This window comes from Cuculus canorus, chromosome 4 (assembly GCF_017976375.1).
Source record: "Cuculus canorus isolate bCucCan1 chromosome 4, bCucCan1.pri, whole genome shotgun sequence".
NCBI lineage: Eukaryota > Metazoa > Chordata > Aves > Cuculiformes > Cuculidae > Cuculus > Cuculus canorus.
The window spans coordinates 35,466,634-35,481,479 of record NC_071404.1 but is presented as its reverse complement, the minus strand read 5'-3'; the positions used below and the strand labels follow the sequence as shown (position 1 = coordinate 35,481,479).

At 47.0% G+C, this 14,846-nt stretch overlaps 1 protein-coding gene across 1 annotated transcript in view; it reads left to right on the top strand.

Moving 5' to 3' along the window:
* The first annotated feature begins 9,756 nt into the window (after nt 1-9,756).
* Nucleotides 9,757-14,846, top strand: part of LOC128852002 (storkhead-box protein 1-like) — a 67,000-nt gene continuing 61,910 nt past the window's right edge. Inside the window, exon 1 of the mRNA XM_054064956.1 lies at nt 9,757-10,196. Coding sequence (XP_053920931.1) covers nt 9,860-10,196 — 337 coding nt within the window. The 5' untranslated portion in view covers nt 9,757-9,859. The remainder of the gene's footprint in view (nt 10,197-14,846) is intronic.

The window sequence follows — 14,846 nt, the reverse complement described above, 5'->3', positions numbered from 1 at the left end:
GGAGATACCCCAAGGAAGCATGAAAATGAGTGAAGGAGAGGGGAGAATGGGTGGTGCTGCATGGGGAGGAAAGGAGAAAAGAGGAACAGAGCAGACAGAGAACCACTGCTCACCATCCCTGACTTGTTTAAAACATTAAGTTGATAATGGCTAATAGAAGAACAAAAGCTAATCTTTCTGGTTTAGCCTGGGTCCACTGATAATCTTCAAAGAGAAGCTAGAAAATTTAAAAGGAATTAAGCTCTGGGTAATGTTAAATCTGGCACACCTGGTTTACAAAGATTTGGTGGGCTTTTTCTCTGGACGCTGCTGCGTTTTCATTTTTCTGTTGGAGTGCCAAAGGCGATTCTCTCCGTCAAATGTAGACTCTTGACCTTCTAGTCAGGATGACAAGAGAGTTATTTCAGGGTGTGTCCACACCTGTCAAGCAATATTAGGCACAAAATAGAGCTGTCTGTCTTCTTTAGCTAAAATGGTTTCACAAATACTTCATAACTGCCTGTCTTCACAGAGCAGAGAATTGCCTGTATTATCTCGGTGCATTCAATATTGAGATTGATGACAGCTGGGGTCATTGGTTAAACTGTCTAATCCTGACAAGCTGAGGCAAAGGAAGGAGGCAAGAGAGCAGCAGGATGGCTCCTGGAAATACCTGCGAGAGAGATCAGTCCTGAGAGCAGGCAGAGGAAACCAGCAGGTCTTTACTGTGACTCACACATCAAATCCCGCTGTTTGGTGATGCTGCCTCGTGGACTTGGCTGCGTTTGAGGATCACCAGTTGTGACATTGGGCAGGTTTACCTCGGCTCCCATAAAATAAAAGCAAAGCTTGCATCTGCAATTACAGCTATTATAAAAAATCTAACACAAGGGAGCAGTGTTCAAGAGACAGGAGCCAAATTGCCATTTACACAAAAGGCTTAGCTATAATGAAGGCCTATTAAACTAGGAATAAATTCTCCTTCACCCATCCCACTACCCCTTTCACTGACTCTGTATTGCCAAGGGGGACATGAAACTGAGCATCTACCCCATCAACCTTCATATTTCTCTCTTTGATGTGAGTGAAAGGAAAATGATGGAGGAGCAGAGAAACTTGCCAGTGGCTGGCAGACACCATAACCCTAATGTGCACCAGTTCTTGGCGTTCATCCAACAGGCACAAAACCAGTGCTGGAGGACCTGCAGTCAGTCCTGCTGGAGAAGGTGGCTGTTACCTCCCTCCTTATGCACATGAGCATTTGCTGGGCTATTCCACTGTCCCTCACCACTTAAAAGAGCAAAAGAGGATGATTTGCATCATACTATAGCCAGTTTCAGACTGGTTTTAAGAGTAATAATTGCTTATTATAAGCGGCTGTAAGGTCTGTTACTTTCATATTTGAAAACCAAGCAGTTTGCTCATTGAGAGTGAGAAACTTAGAGCCTGAAGTGAAGTGAAAAGAGATAAGAGAATTGAGCAAACTGGATAAGAAATTTCAGTGAAAAAGGAAAAAGATAATAAAACCGAAAAAACCATGGTAATTTCTTTCTCAGGGCTATGCTGTTCTTTTCCAGAGGCATCTGTACAAAGCAAAAAAACATCAGAAACTGTTATCCTGATCAAGAAAATATGAAGATTTGTTAAATATCCACTGGTAATAGATCAGTTGTTGGAGAAGCAGCAAGTGGAAGCAGTGAATTAAAACCCATGGGCAGGAATGTCTTCCATTGGCCTTTGCTACATCCAGCCTTCCCCTAAGCACAAAGACAATGATAGGAGTCAGTCCCCCTTCCCGCAGGCATTTTTCCTTGCTCAAGTGCAGAAATCCTCTTCGCGCAGAGCTCTGGTTGTTGGAAACAGGCCTTGGTGTAGGGGAGCCCAGAGAAAAGCTGTAAGCCTGGCTTGTGTTTTCTGAACCGAGTCATGGTCAGCGGTTTGGTGTGCAGACAGTGGAAAGATGTCACCAGCTAGTTACAGAGCAAGCCCGCTGGCCAGTCTCTGCTTTCTGGCAGGAAAAACAAGAATGTCTTGGCACAGGGGAATGCCTCCTAGTATCTTGATTCACTATATCCCTCTACTGTGTATCACTATGAGTGCCTGCCCGCCTGCCAGGCAAAGCAATATCTCAAAGAGCTTTTACCCCAGACCAGCAATACCAGTCATTTTAGCTTTCCCCAGGTAAAAAAAAAGCAGTGCTGTCATCCAAAAAAAATGGCATGCCAAACAACCACGGAGCTTCCTCATCCTGTGACCTGGGAAAGCCTCTGCAGCTCTGTGCCACCAAGTGTGTCTCCAAGAAGCCAACATCCAACAGCTAGTCCCCCATCACCCTGTGACAGCTCCCTCCAAGCCTGAGGCCACCAGTGAAGGTCCCTCACCCCTACCCACAGGGATGGACTGTATGGTTCCCACCAACTCATTATTTTATTATAGAATCATAGAACAGTTTGAGTTGGAAGAGACCTTAAAGATCATCCAGTTCCAACCCCCCTGCCATGGGCAGGGACACGTCCCACCAGACCAGGCTACCCAAGGCCCCATCCAACCTGGCCTTGAACACCTCCAGGGATGGGGCAGCCACAGCTTCCCTGGGCAGCCTGTGCCAGTGCCTCACCACTCTCATTGTGAAGAAACTTCTCCTTATGTCTAGTCTAAATCTGCCCCTCTGCAGTTTATACCCATTCTCTCTCATCCTGTCACTACAAGCCTTTATAAACAGTCCCTCCCCAGCTTTCTTGTAGCCCCTTCAGTTACTAGGAGGTCACTATAAGGTCTCCTTGGAGCCTTCTCTCTCCAGGCTGAACAACTCCAACTCTCTCAGCCTGTCCTCATATGGGAGGTGCTCCAGCCCTTGGATCATCCCTGTGGCCAGTCTCTGGACCCATTCCAACAGTTCCATATCCTTTTTATGTTGTTTATCTCCAGCTCTTATATTTATAGCTCCAGTTTTTGTTAGAGACATAGTATTCTTACCCTTTCCAAGCCCACATCTGAGCTGTTCAACTGAGACTGACACCTGCTTGTCGTCCACAGCTCTGCTGCTAGGGCAGAGTCAAAGCTGCTTACAAAGCCCATACCCAGCTCTGGTTCCCACACTCTGTGCACTGATCACTCTCCCTGCAGAGTGCCTCATGCAGAATTCTCTTTTTTAATTATTATTTTTAAAGCTTTCCTCCCCCCTCCAACTCCCTGTGGGTATTGCAATAGCAGCTATTGCTTAAATTATTCTTCTGTAAGGTAGAAGCATTCATTTAATTGTTCATTTAGAAGTGGTCAGCTCTTGCTGACCTTGCCTTCCTGCTTAGGCACAGAATATACTTCTCAAATGAAAGTATAGGGTCATGGGTCACCACATCCTCCTTTCTGTCCTCAGTCTAATGGGGTCCCCACAGGAAAATTGAGCCTGTACAGTTCGGAGCTCTTGGCTGTGCATCTCACATGAACAAGCACTTCTCTTTACCTCACTTTGTCTATGTATGCTATTGACATTTGCATACTTTTAGAGGTGTATGTATTTCATCATATTTTATCCTATTTTGTCCTGCTGGATGCAACTTTGCACTGCCTACAGCACTTATTCACAGGACTTGCCTTGCACTACATGAGAAGGGACAATAGGAGGAAAACACACCTATTCAAAGCAAAGAATTTTCAGATTAAAAGGCCATGGTTGGTGGAGACCTCCTGATCGCCCTGGGCTGACTCTGGAGCCATTAACTCAATAATGTGGGAACTGCCAGGGATCAGCCACAGCCCTCTGCCTGGCTGGGTCAGGAGTCAGCAGAGCCCTGCTTCAGGCCACTGGGTGTGAAAGAAAATATGAAAAAGAGCAGAGAGGCAGATTTTATTGCTCTCTCTTCCTGAGTACTCATGAAAATTAATTCACAATTTCTTTCTATTACTGGTAGAGGACTCAAGTACAAAATCTAGTTCTTTTGGTGTATCAGCGCCTGAGCTGCTTGAATGTGTTTTCAGTGGGTCTTGCAAAGCAATAAAACAAGCAGATATTCTAGGCAAACTGGTGTGCCATTTTCATAATTAAAATCACACATTAACTGCAAGTATTGAGTCCTTCATGACTCCAGTAAAGCACAGCTACAGAGTTTGAAACAAAATCCTGTCTCTGTCAAATACGTTGCCTAAGCCCAGGTCTTAGTGTTGGACTGTAAACCAAGCAGCGTCAATATTATAGCAGATAAGAGACAATTATAGTTTGGATGGCACATAAAAGTCTCTCTGCTCTAGACAAATATATTTAGATGGTTAAGATATGAACATATAATTCTCTTCCCTCATTATTAATTTACGGTAAGGAATTTCTCATATAGGGAATCTATTCTGGCCTCATTTACTTCTGCCACTGTGATGGGACGGTTACTAGCTTTTTGGTTTCAAAGCACCTGTAAGTCTTATTTTGTTCTTTGCAACTTCATAAATAAATAAATAAAATTAAAGGGCTTCCCAATCTGGGGGATTTTAGTGCAGTGTTGTTTACCTGTCTAAACATGGGCACCTGAGTCTGAATGTGAGAGACCTGTACCCTGTGTTATATGTGTCCTGTGAATGAAGTGGGAACTTGTTTTCCGTGTCTGCTAGTAGGTAATTTTCCTCCTGGTCAGCCTAACTTCCCCAGTATCTGTAGGCTATTGTTAAGCAGACAACAGATAATTGTCTACCCACTGGCTCACCTATCCAAGCAGTAGTCACCTCATTGCAAAGTTTTAATGCCAATGCCAATGCTATTCATGAAGAGGAAGAGGGACACGCCTACAATAACCAGGGATCTCCTCTCCTCCCTTGGGTTCCATCCTGCCCCTGGGATCCTTCTTGATGCCAGCAAGTCTGAGTCAGGTAAAAGCGCAGAGCTGAAAAATGATGCAGTCAGCTGTTTCCTACACTGCTTATTAGTTGGGTGTTTAGTTTGGATCTAGCTCATCACTCCTCACGCGGGAAACTCCCATTGACTTCACTGGGAACTCTGCCTGAACAAGGACTTCTGAGCAGGGCTTCTTTGTGGAGAATGGCAGGAGAGGATCAAGTGCAGAAATACTCGGCTCCTACCAGAGCAGAGATGGTCAACCAGCCATTGCCAGGATGATATTTAATAGCAGGTCTCCAGGGACTTTACAAACATGAGAAGTATAATTATCCCCATGCTACAAAAAACAGTTACCAAAACAAAAGGGTAAAGCTAAATGAAATGCTGGCAGAGGAATTCTTGGTGGCAAATCAGTGTCTTCATTTGATTCAAACTAGGGAGATGTAGAGCTGTATTTACCCACAAAAGCTGCCAAACTTCTGGGAAGAGTGTCAAGGAGCAACCACTAGCACACCCCTTCCCCCATCTTGCTTTTCCTAGATGCAAGCCACCTTCACTGCTTATGATCTCTGCTGTTTTAGAGCATTCACTCTTCTGAGATTGCTCCTGTTTTTTCTCAAAGTATGACAAGAGAGAATCAGGCCTCTACGTTACCAGCACACCTGATCCTGGCCCTTCTCCTGCATGTCTGCAGCAGCAAAGCCAGACACCAGGGATAGTTTAGAATCATAGAACAGTTCAGGTTGGAAGGGACCTTAAAGATCATCCAGTTCCAAACCCCCTACCATGGGCAGGGACATCCCCCTAAATTAGGCTGCCCAAGGCCCCACCCAACCTGGCCTTGAACACCTCCAGGGATGGGACACCCACAACCTCCCTGGGCAACCTGTGCCAGTGCCTCATCACTCTCATCACTCTCATCACAAAGAAATTCCTCCTTATGTCTAGTCTAAATCTGCCCCTCTCCAGTTTATACCCATTGCTCCTTGTCCTATCACTACAAGCCTTTGTAAACAGTCCCTCCCCAGCTTTCTTATATCCCCTTCAGTTACTGGAAGGTCTCTATAAGTTCTCCTCAGAGCTTTCTCTTCTCCAGGCTGTTCTCCAGGAACAACCCCAACTCTCAGCCCATACTTGTATGGGAGGTTCTCCAGCCCTCCAATCATCCTTGTAGCCCTCCTCTGGACCCACTCCAATAGCTCCATCTCCTTCTTATGTTGAGGATTCCAGAACTGGACACAATACTCCAGATGAGGTCTCACAACAGAGGGATAGAGGAGCAGAATCACCTCCTTCGACTCTGTTTACATTGACTCAGCATCTGAACAAGACTAGCCAGGTTCATGTAACTCTGTTGGAGTAGGATGAGGGGGCAACTCTTCTCAAAATTTATTATTGAGGTCTGTAAGCTCTGCTCTCATGAGGGTTCCAGTAAGCGCTGTATTTGACAACAGCAGTTGCACTGAGCTCTGTGTCACTGGGCCACCAGTGTGACTCTCCATTGTCCTTCCACATGATGTATACATGTTAAAAAAAAACCCAGACAACCTGTAGCTGGTAGTTCTGTGACGGCTTGGCACTTTCTTGTCAAATGCTTCAGGCATTCAGACACCTACGTAACAGTAAGAGCAGTTTCTTTCTGGGAATGAGGAGACTTGGCTGGGAAGTGCAGTGGGTACCACGTACCAACACTGGATGGGCAGTAAGTGGGGAAGGTATCATTTCTACTTGCATAAAATCAGTAGAGATTTTTTTTTTTTACATTTTCCTATAGGGAATGTTTTCCAAAAACCCTCACAGAAGAAATCCTGAAGAAGGCACTTACCAGAATACTGCGTCTGAGGTAGATCACTTGCTGACACGCTATGCAGGCTGCAAAATTGTGTAACTTGCTTTACTGCATAAAAATCAAGAAGTCACAACCACAAATACACATTTCACCTCAGCCCGCCTTTTCCATTCTGTGGCCTGGACACAAAATTCCTGTGGGGGGCGGGGGAGAACCCTTTTCCCAGAGCATTTTTAATAAGATGACGTTGACAGCAGACAGAGGTAGCACACTTGAGTTCCAGATCAGGCGGTGCAGACAGCCAGAGAACACAGCTCTATCCAGTTTATTTGGCTTCCTGCTCCTACCTAGAATAAAAGACGCTGTCTCATGAGTATCTCAGCCACTGCTGATATATTTCAAAGGGATATGTCTAAATCTTCAGGGGTTTTGCCCCACTACCCTGCCTTTCCAAACACTTCAGAGGCACCTGAGAGTTCCACTTCACCCATTTTCATTACTTGGCTGTAAGAAGATTGTAGGCTGTTTTTCTTTTATATTTCTGACAGGAAATACCAGATTGGCTTGAATCTGCCTATAGATCTTGATTGCTTGGAAGAAGTCCCTTGAAGCAAGAGTGAACAAGAGTGAATGAAAAGGAAGGAAAGGTTGTTCAACCCCAAGCTGGCAAGAAACAAAATGTCAATAAGCAAAACCAAACCAAACCTCCAAAATCCTGAGGCAAAACCAATTGCTTGAATCAGTAATGAAATGGGAAAGGAGGACAACGAATGATGAACTGTTTACTCCGTACATGCTTGTCCTCCACAGCCTTTTCCCAGGCCATTGAAACAAGGGGAGTCTCTTAATGAGGGGCTGAAGGTCCCACTAAGGCCATCCTGGCACTGAGTTTAATGGGGACCGCACCTAACCCCTAGTACACTGTGTATTTTGATTTGTGCCACAATCACTGTGCTCTGTCCAACATGTTTTGGACAAATTATAGCGTGATCTGTGTCATTACCTTGTTGTTACATTTGTGTGACAATGAAGGAAGAGAAGGATAGAGGGAGGGGAGAAGGGCCAGTCTGCCAGTGCAGGGAAGAGGTGATGAAAGCAGAGTGGGAGAGGATTAGCAGGCTGAGGACTAGCCTTTAAAGGAGAACAAATCAAGAGTAGGGAAGATGTTGACAGCCCACAAGTGTTACTGCAAATGCCTTGCAAGGCAAGGAAAATGATTGTGTGGCGTGTTTCACCACACCGATTGCTTCAGAAAGTAGTGTTGAAGAGAAAAGGAGCTCAGCTATGGAGAGAACAATGCTGTTGCCATGACCAAAGGCTGCCTGGCAAGCTGTGCTGAACATGTGTTTTTTCCAGAGGCAGCAGAAGGATCACAGATTTGGCTAGGACATGGAATCTGGGGGCTGTAAGCAAAATGTGGGGCCCCACATCTAAGTACTCATTATGTATCCAGTGCAGAAACCTAAAAAATCAAAAGGCTTAATTTGGCTTCTTTGTTCTTGCAGGTAGGTATAAAAACTCAAAACCCATCTGAGCCCGTAAATTACCTGTTGACTCTGATCAGCAGTTAAGATGTCAATGTGACGTGCTCTACACAAAGGCAATACAAAGGTGAGCCCTGCCCAGGAGAATTGAAATGGAAGTATGATGGATGAGATAAAAGGCTGATATAATGCAGAGAGGAGGAAGGCACAAGGTAAGAATAACATAAGCATGACAAGATCATGACAATAGCTTCAACACACTACGACTAGTTCATTTAACAGGCAACCAGTGGCTCAAGTGAACTTTGGGAAGCAGTTTGGAGGGTAACGAGGATGCCAAGGAGCACTCTTGCAAAGGTTAGGGCTGAATGACAAGGTGAAAGTGCTCCTTTGAAATATTGACATTAGCATCATCAAAACTACCGCTGGCTGAGGTGAGGGGCATCTTGAGGTCTTGCTGCGCTGGGTACTTGGGAAGAGGTTAGAGACTTGCAAGCCAGTGTTAATAGGCTCTGCTCCTAGCTCAAAATGGCTCACAGTGATTCTGGACAATTTATTCTACCCCTGTTTTCCCCTTTGATAAATTTGTTTTCATACAACTTTTGTCCTTGAAAAACTCTTTGAGATGCTGGTAAATCTGACTTTACTCGATACAGTGTCTAGACAGCCCTGGATGAAACCCAAGAAGTAGGGAGTGGAAACATAAGAGGACTGTTACACAGTGCTCAACAGAAGGAAATGGATGAAACTAGGTGGAGAGTGCCACAGGATTTGGATGGGGTTAAAACTGAACAGGTGATACTTTAAAGGGGACAAAAGTGCCATGGTATGTTGATGTGAGAGAATTCAGGAGCAACAGCCCTGGATGATTCAGGAACTTGGGCTGTTTGCAGAAGGGCTTTGCTGTAGGTTTAAGGGTTTCTTCATAAGGTGGGAGTGAGGTATTTAACTTACAGCTGGGTCACCACTGGAAGAAGCACCAACATATCAACTGAAAGACTAGAAGTGTCTGGGGGATGCCCCTGTCTTTTACATGGGGAAGGTGAGGTCTCCCAAAACTGGAGATTAATGGCTTTAAATTGGAGGAAGGAATATTTAGACTAGACATTACTGGGCAATTCTTCACGATGAGGGTTGTGAGGCACTGGCACAGGTTGCCTAGAGAAGCTGTGAATGTCCCATCCCTGGAGATGTTCAAGGCCAGGTTGGATAGGGTAACGTGTCCCTGTCCATGGCAGCGGGGTTGGAACCAGAAGATCTTCAAGTTTCCTTCCAACCCAAACCATTCCACGCTTCTGTAGGAAAGCTGGGGAGGAGCTCTTTATCGGGGACAGAAAGAGGGGTAACGATTTTAAGCTGAAAGAAGGGAGATTTAGATAAGACATTAGGACGAATCTTTTTGCTGTGAGGCACTGGCACAGGATGCCCAGAGAAGCTGTGGCTGCCCCATCCCTGGAGGTGTTCAAGGCCAGGTTGGATGGGGCAACGTGATCTGGTGGGAGGTGTCCCTGCCCACCGCAGGGGGCTGGAACCGGATGAGCGTTAAGGTCCCTTCCAAGGCAAACCATTCTACGGAGCGTGCCGGCTGCGCGGCGGGCTCGTTTGTTCTGTGGAGCCGGTGCCGCGGCGCTAGGGACGGGCGGAGGCGGCTCCCGGCGCTGCCCGTGCGGGACGGGCTCGCAGCGGGGGCGGAGCGGATCGGGGCGGCGGGCAGGGAGCGGTGCGGGGCGGGTCGGCGCGGCGCGGCGGGCAGCGATGCCGGCGGCCGCGGGGCGGTGAGCGGCCATGCCGCGCAGGGCGGAGCGGTGCCTGCAGATCGCCCCGCACTCCCTGGCCATCGTCCTGGGCGGGGGGCGGCCGGGGGGCGGCGGCGGAGCGGCGGCGGCGGAGCTGGGGCGCCACCGCATCGGCTACGAGATCTTTGCCGACTTCAAGCGGGAGAACATGCAGCACTTCTGGGACCGGCGGGTGACGGCGGCGGTGGCCGAGACCTTCTTCCTGGGCTGGATCGACGAGCAGGTGCTGCTGGTGCAGGGCAAGGAGGAGCACCTGGAGGTGCTGCGGCAGGGCTGGGCGCGGCGATCCCTCAAGCCCCCCAGCGGCTTCCAGATCAAGTGCCTGGGTAGGTGCCGGGCTCTCCCCCTGGAGCTCTCCCCCTGGAGCTGCCCCCGCGTGGAGCGCCCCCTGGAGCGCTGCCCCTGGAGCTCCCTGCGGAGCTGCCCGCCTGGAGAGCGGACCCCCCCCCGGGAGCTCCCCGTAGGGCTCTGCCCCCCACCCCCCACCCCGTGGAGCTCTCCCGCTGGAGCTGCCCCTGGAACTCTTCCTGCGGAGCTCCCCCCGTGGAGCTGCCCCGCGCGGAGCTCCCCAGCTGGGGCGCTTCCCTGGACCTGCCCCCGCGCGGAGCAACCCTTGGAGTTGCTTCCAGGTGGAGCTCCGCCCGTGGAGGTCTGCCCCCGAAACTCCCCCCGGGGAGCTTGCCCCTAGAGCGGGGGGAGAGGGGCAGAACAGGGAGCGCCCCTCGCCGCAGCGCGGACGGCCCCGAAAGCGGGCGGGGCCCGGGCAGGAGCGGCGGGGCTGGGGGGTGCGCTACGAGGGGCTCGGGCTGGGGGGGACGGACGAGGGTAAACGCATCGTTTGTACGTTTTGGATGGAATCCCTTGCAAGGTGCAGGGCCGGCGGTCCTTGTGCTTCTCACGCCCTCCCGAGCTCCGAGACCTCCGCACCGCACAGGGATAACTGCTAACGTGTACAAGCTTCTAACTAGGGTTGTAATCACCTCATTAAAAATAACAATTTATAGCATTAGAAATACAAAAATTAATAATTTTAACATTTCCAGTCCTGCTAAACCAATGACTTCACTTATCCCGATAAACCAATTATTTATAAACCTGATAAACCAATTATTTCGCTTATCCTGATCTCCTTGGTAGCTTGAACTTGGGTCACAGTATTGCTGTGAAGGTGTCTTCTGCGGCAAGAAGTAGATGCCGAATGGGTGTCTTTCTGCTGTGCGAGGCAGGTGGCTTTTGGAGCAGTAAATGACAAGTCTGTCATGTTGTGGTGGGCTGAAGACTCAAGTCATGGTGTGATATTCCCCAAGAGAATCTCACCTGTGTGCAGTGTGGCCTAGGAAGGAGCACATCTCTTCCTCACTGATCTTCAGGAAACAAAAAGTTGCCAAGATGGAAAGTAAAAATGTTTGTAGCACTTATTTTGACTGAGAAAAAACCCAAAGCCTCATAAGAAATAAGGCTGTGGCTGGGTGGTGTGTCATAGAATCACCAGGTTGGAAAAGACTTCTTGGATCATTGAGTCTAACCATTCCTACCTGCTACTAAACCATGTCCCTGGGCACCTCGTCTACCCGTCTTTTAACATGCTTGAATTCTACATGTTGGGGAGCTGAGAAGAACGACAGAACTGAAGTTTTCCTTAGGGTTTACGGTAACTTACAACCTTCGCAGCTTGAAACATGCAGCTTCTCTTATGGAGAGAAGACAAATTGTGAGGATTTACTTTTTTTGCTGTCAAGGTCTTGTTGCTCCACACAGCTGCTGTGGTGGTGGTGGTGGTGGTGAGGTAAACTGTCTTTTGTTTATAGACAATTTCTGTCATCCTTGTGTTACGCAGTGGGCACCTAGAACAGGTCACAGAGTTAGAGGTACTTTGTCCACACTAGGAGTTTCAGGTCCTTGTAACAGGATGCTCCTGTGCCTCCTTTGAAAATGAGCAAAGTTCCTGCAAAGAATAGAGTGTGAATATTCTGTCTCTCCCTGTTTCCCTTTTTAGTCTCAGTTTGAATGCATTTAGCTGTCCTTCTGGACTAGGCAATGCAGAGTCTGATCACTTCTGTTCATCAGCTGTGTTGTCTCTTGCACAGTTTTCAGACGCTTCTCTGTCACTCGCTATTTCCCCGTCAGACTTGCTTGAATACTGCTGTTTTGTCATGCTAAGAGGGAAGATCAGGACAAGCTGCCCATTTTAAAATGAATTGATGGACCTTTTTTTTCCTCATTATAGTGAAATTCTCTGAACCTCTGAAGAAGAGATGGTAAACCCTGTTCTGGTGATGGAAGTTTTCTGCATTCCACCAGTGTTTAGAGGAGGGTAAGAAGTTGATAGGCAGGTAGTGAACTTGGACTGTGTTGGGAGTTCTGATGGAGTTGCTGGTCGTGGCCAGCAAACAAGGCGAGAAGACGTGCATGTGCTGTCTTTTTAACCCCAGCCTCTTAATTCCTTGTGCCTTTACTTTTGGAACAAAGTGCGATGGCGAGCAAAGAGATGCAGGCAGTGAGGAATGCTAGCTGCTCAGTATAGCTTACGTGGGCTTTTTGCCTCCAGTTGGATCAGGGAGGAAGAGTTCCCACATGGGTGCCGTCGTGTGATGGAGTGTAAGGGTCAGCGTTTGATTTTGGGGGGTCTATGGATTCTACCCACTAGGTAACATTCCCCAGCCCGCTGTGCAGGAGTGGTATTGAAGGGTGCGCTCTGACTTGATGTTACTCAAACCAGGCATGGAATGTAAATAGGTCTTTGTGGCCCGTTTTAAAATACGGAAACACAACTTTTGCTAAAAGTTCATGTTAATAAGTAAGCTGACTGATGTGTAAATAATATACATTCCTTGAGGGGTTATCTTTGTTGTGAATTTACAAAAGACTGGAGCCGAAAGTTTTCATTTGACTTTAAAAATAGAAAATGCCTCTCAGTGTTTGGGTAAAGGCTATGAAAGAAGAACAGGGTCCTGCTGGAGTCTTACGTGTTGTGCGGTGTCCTTAGCTGGGGTAAATGAGACAGGAACATTGATTTTGTGGGTTTTTAAAATTTTTTTTTTCCACTGCCTTTTTTCCACACCCAGACTGATAATTCAGGTCTTGTATCTAAGTAGATTCCACTTGCACTTACTGTAAAGTCAGGTGATTAAAGAAGAGTCAAAAGTAAAGAGTCTGGCCCATGGGCATGAGCATCTGATTAAATATGTGTAATTGTGTTTTCAACATAATTAGGTGCCTAATGTGTAAATGGCTGTGACTTATTTAGGAGCTCTCTCACACTCTTATCATCCACTTTGTTGTGTTAAAACAGTGAACGGTACACCTGTAGACAAAAAGAAAAAGTCCTCATGCTTTTCAGCTTTAAAAAAAGAGGCAGTATCAGGCTGAGAGAAAAACCTGCCTGTGGGGAAGTGTGGAACAGTAATATCTTACTACTGTTAATAAATAACTGGTGGGGTCAAGGGGAAAAGGTGGTATGGTATTTTTGATTAAGGTGAAGCTGCTGTTTGCTGCCGCTCTGGCCCAGATAGTAGCCCCTGCACTGTGCTGGCAATAGGGGATTGCTGTGGCCAGGCATAGCACGGAGATCTTTCTCTGCACCCCAGGACCTTGGGGGTACCAGGGCAATGCTGTGGCAGTCAGGGCAAATTCATGCCTATTCTCTTTTCTGTCTGGCTGCTTGTAGAAAGGTGTTGGTGGCTTTCTGCCCTGCCTGCCCCTGAAGCTGAAGCACAAGCTGCAGTGTGAGAGCATCCTGACCTCCAGCTGCTGCCTGGCAGGGGGCAAGAGACAGAAATTCCTCCTCTTCTTGACTGAAGAGACCTCAGTGCACAGGTGCTGGAAATCTTCGTACAATGCTTCCCTTCATCTGCATCATTAAGGGCTAATGTGACCCAGAAATTACTTCTGCAGCCTGACTTTCAAACCTCTGCTGGTGTTGCTGATGGTTTTTGGTTCTTGCAGTCCAGAGCCTTGGCTGATCTGTTGAGTAATGGGTTGTGACGGCCACAGAGATAACTGGAGGAAAAAGTGTCTGGTGATACTCTAATATGCATAGCATGTTTTCTCCTACTGGGATTGTAAAATGTAAACCAGGAGGAAACTCGTTCCTGAACAGGGTGATGTTTAAATCACCCTGGCTTGATAAGAAATAACACTTGAAAAATCCATGAAAGTGTAATCTGTATTTAACAGGGGCTGGACAGTCTTGTATGCTTGGTGCAGGTGTATCTGAGCCAGAAAGGAAACGGATTAAAATCCAAAAAAGATTCTGATATCCAAAGGTGCAACTCTTGAATTATAAAATTAGATCTGACCATGAAATAGGGCAGGAATGTGAAGCACGTCAGAGAGCTGCTTTAGCATTTCAGTTTAGGGTTTCAGGGTACTGAGAATGAAAGCGTTTCATGTGTTACTTTAAAACTTACTTCTCTGGCAATTTTCTTAAACCAAATGGTTACACCATAAAAAGCTCCCTCAGTGTCTATGTTTGCAGTGATCAGTTACTTGGGTGTTACGAAATTGATGGGTGTATCTTAGGCGTTTAAGTTGGCTGAAGGGGAAGCTTTGAGAAACATAAATAGACTTCAAATAAACAAAACCCCCACACCAGCACATGCTGAATTTACTGATTTAGAGCGTCAGGGAGTCCTTAGGTGAACTGTAAGACCCATGATGAAATTCGTTGTCTTTGGTAAGAGTCATTTGATGCTTTCTTGTAACTTTTCAAGGCTTTTGCAACTTTAAGTCTTTAATAAGTATTATTATTTTAATAAGATTTCTGTCTTTGACACACCTTCCATTTGCACCCACTAATATTTGTCATCCTGGAAGCTCTTTTGTTTTTTCTGCTTTCAGCTCTTCTATGCAAGGTGCTGCTGGTGTACCAGGATGCTCTACCTCATTTTCATGTCTTCATCGCCTTTTGTGTTCCCAGCTGAGACTTCCTTCTATATCTCTTGCACTTGTTTTCTGTGTCTCGGACAATGGGCATC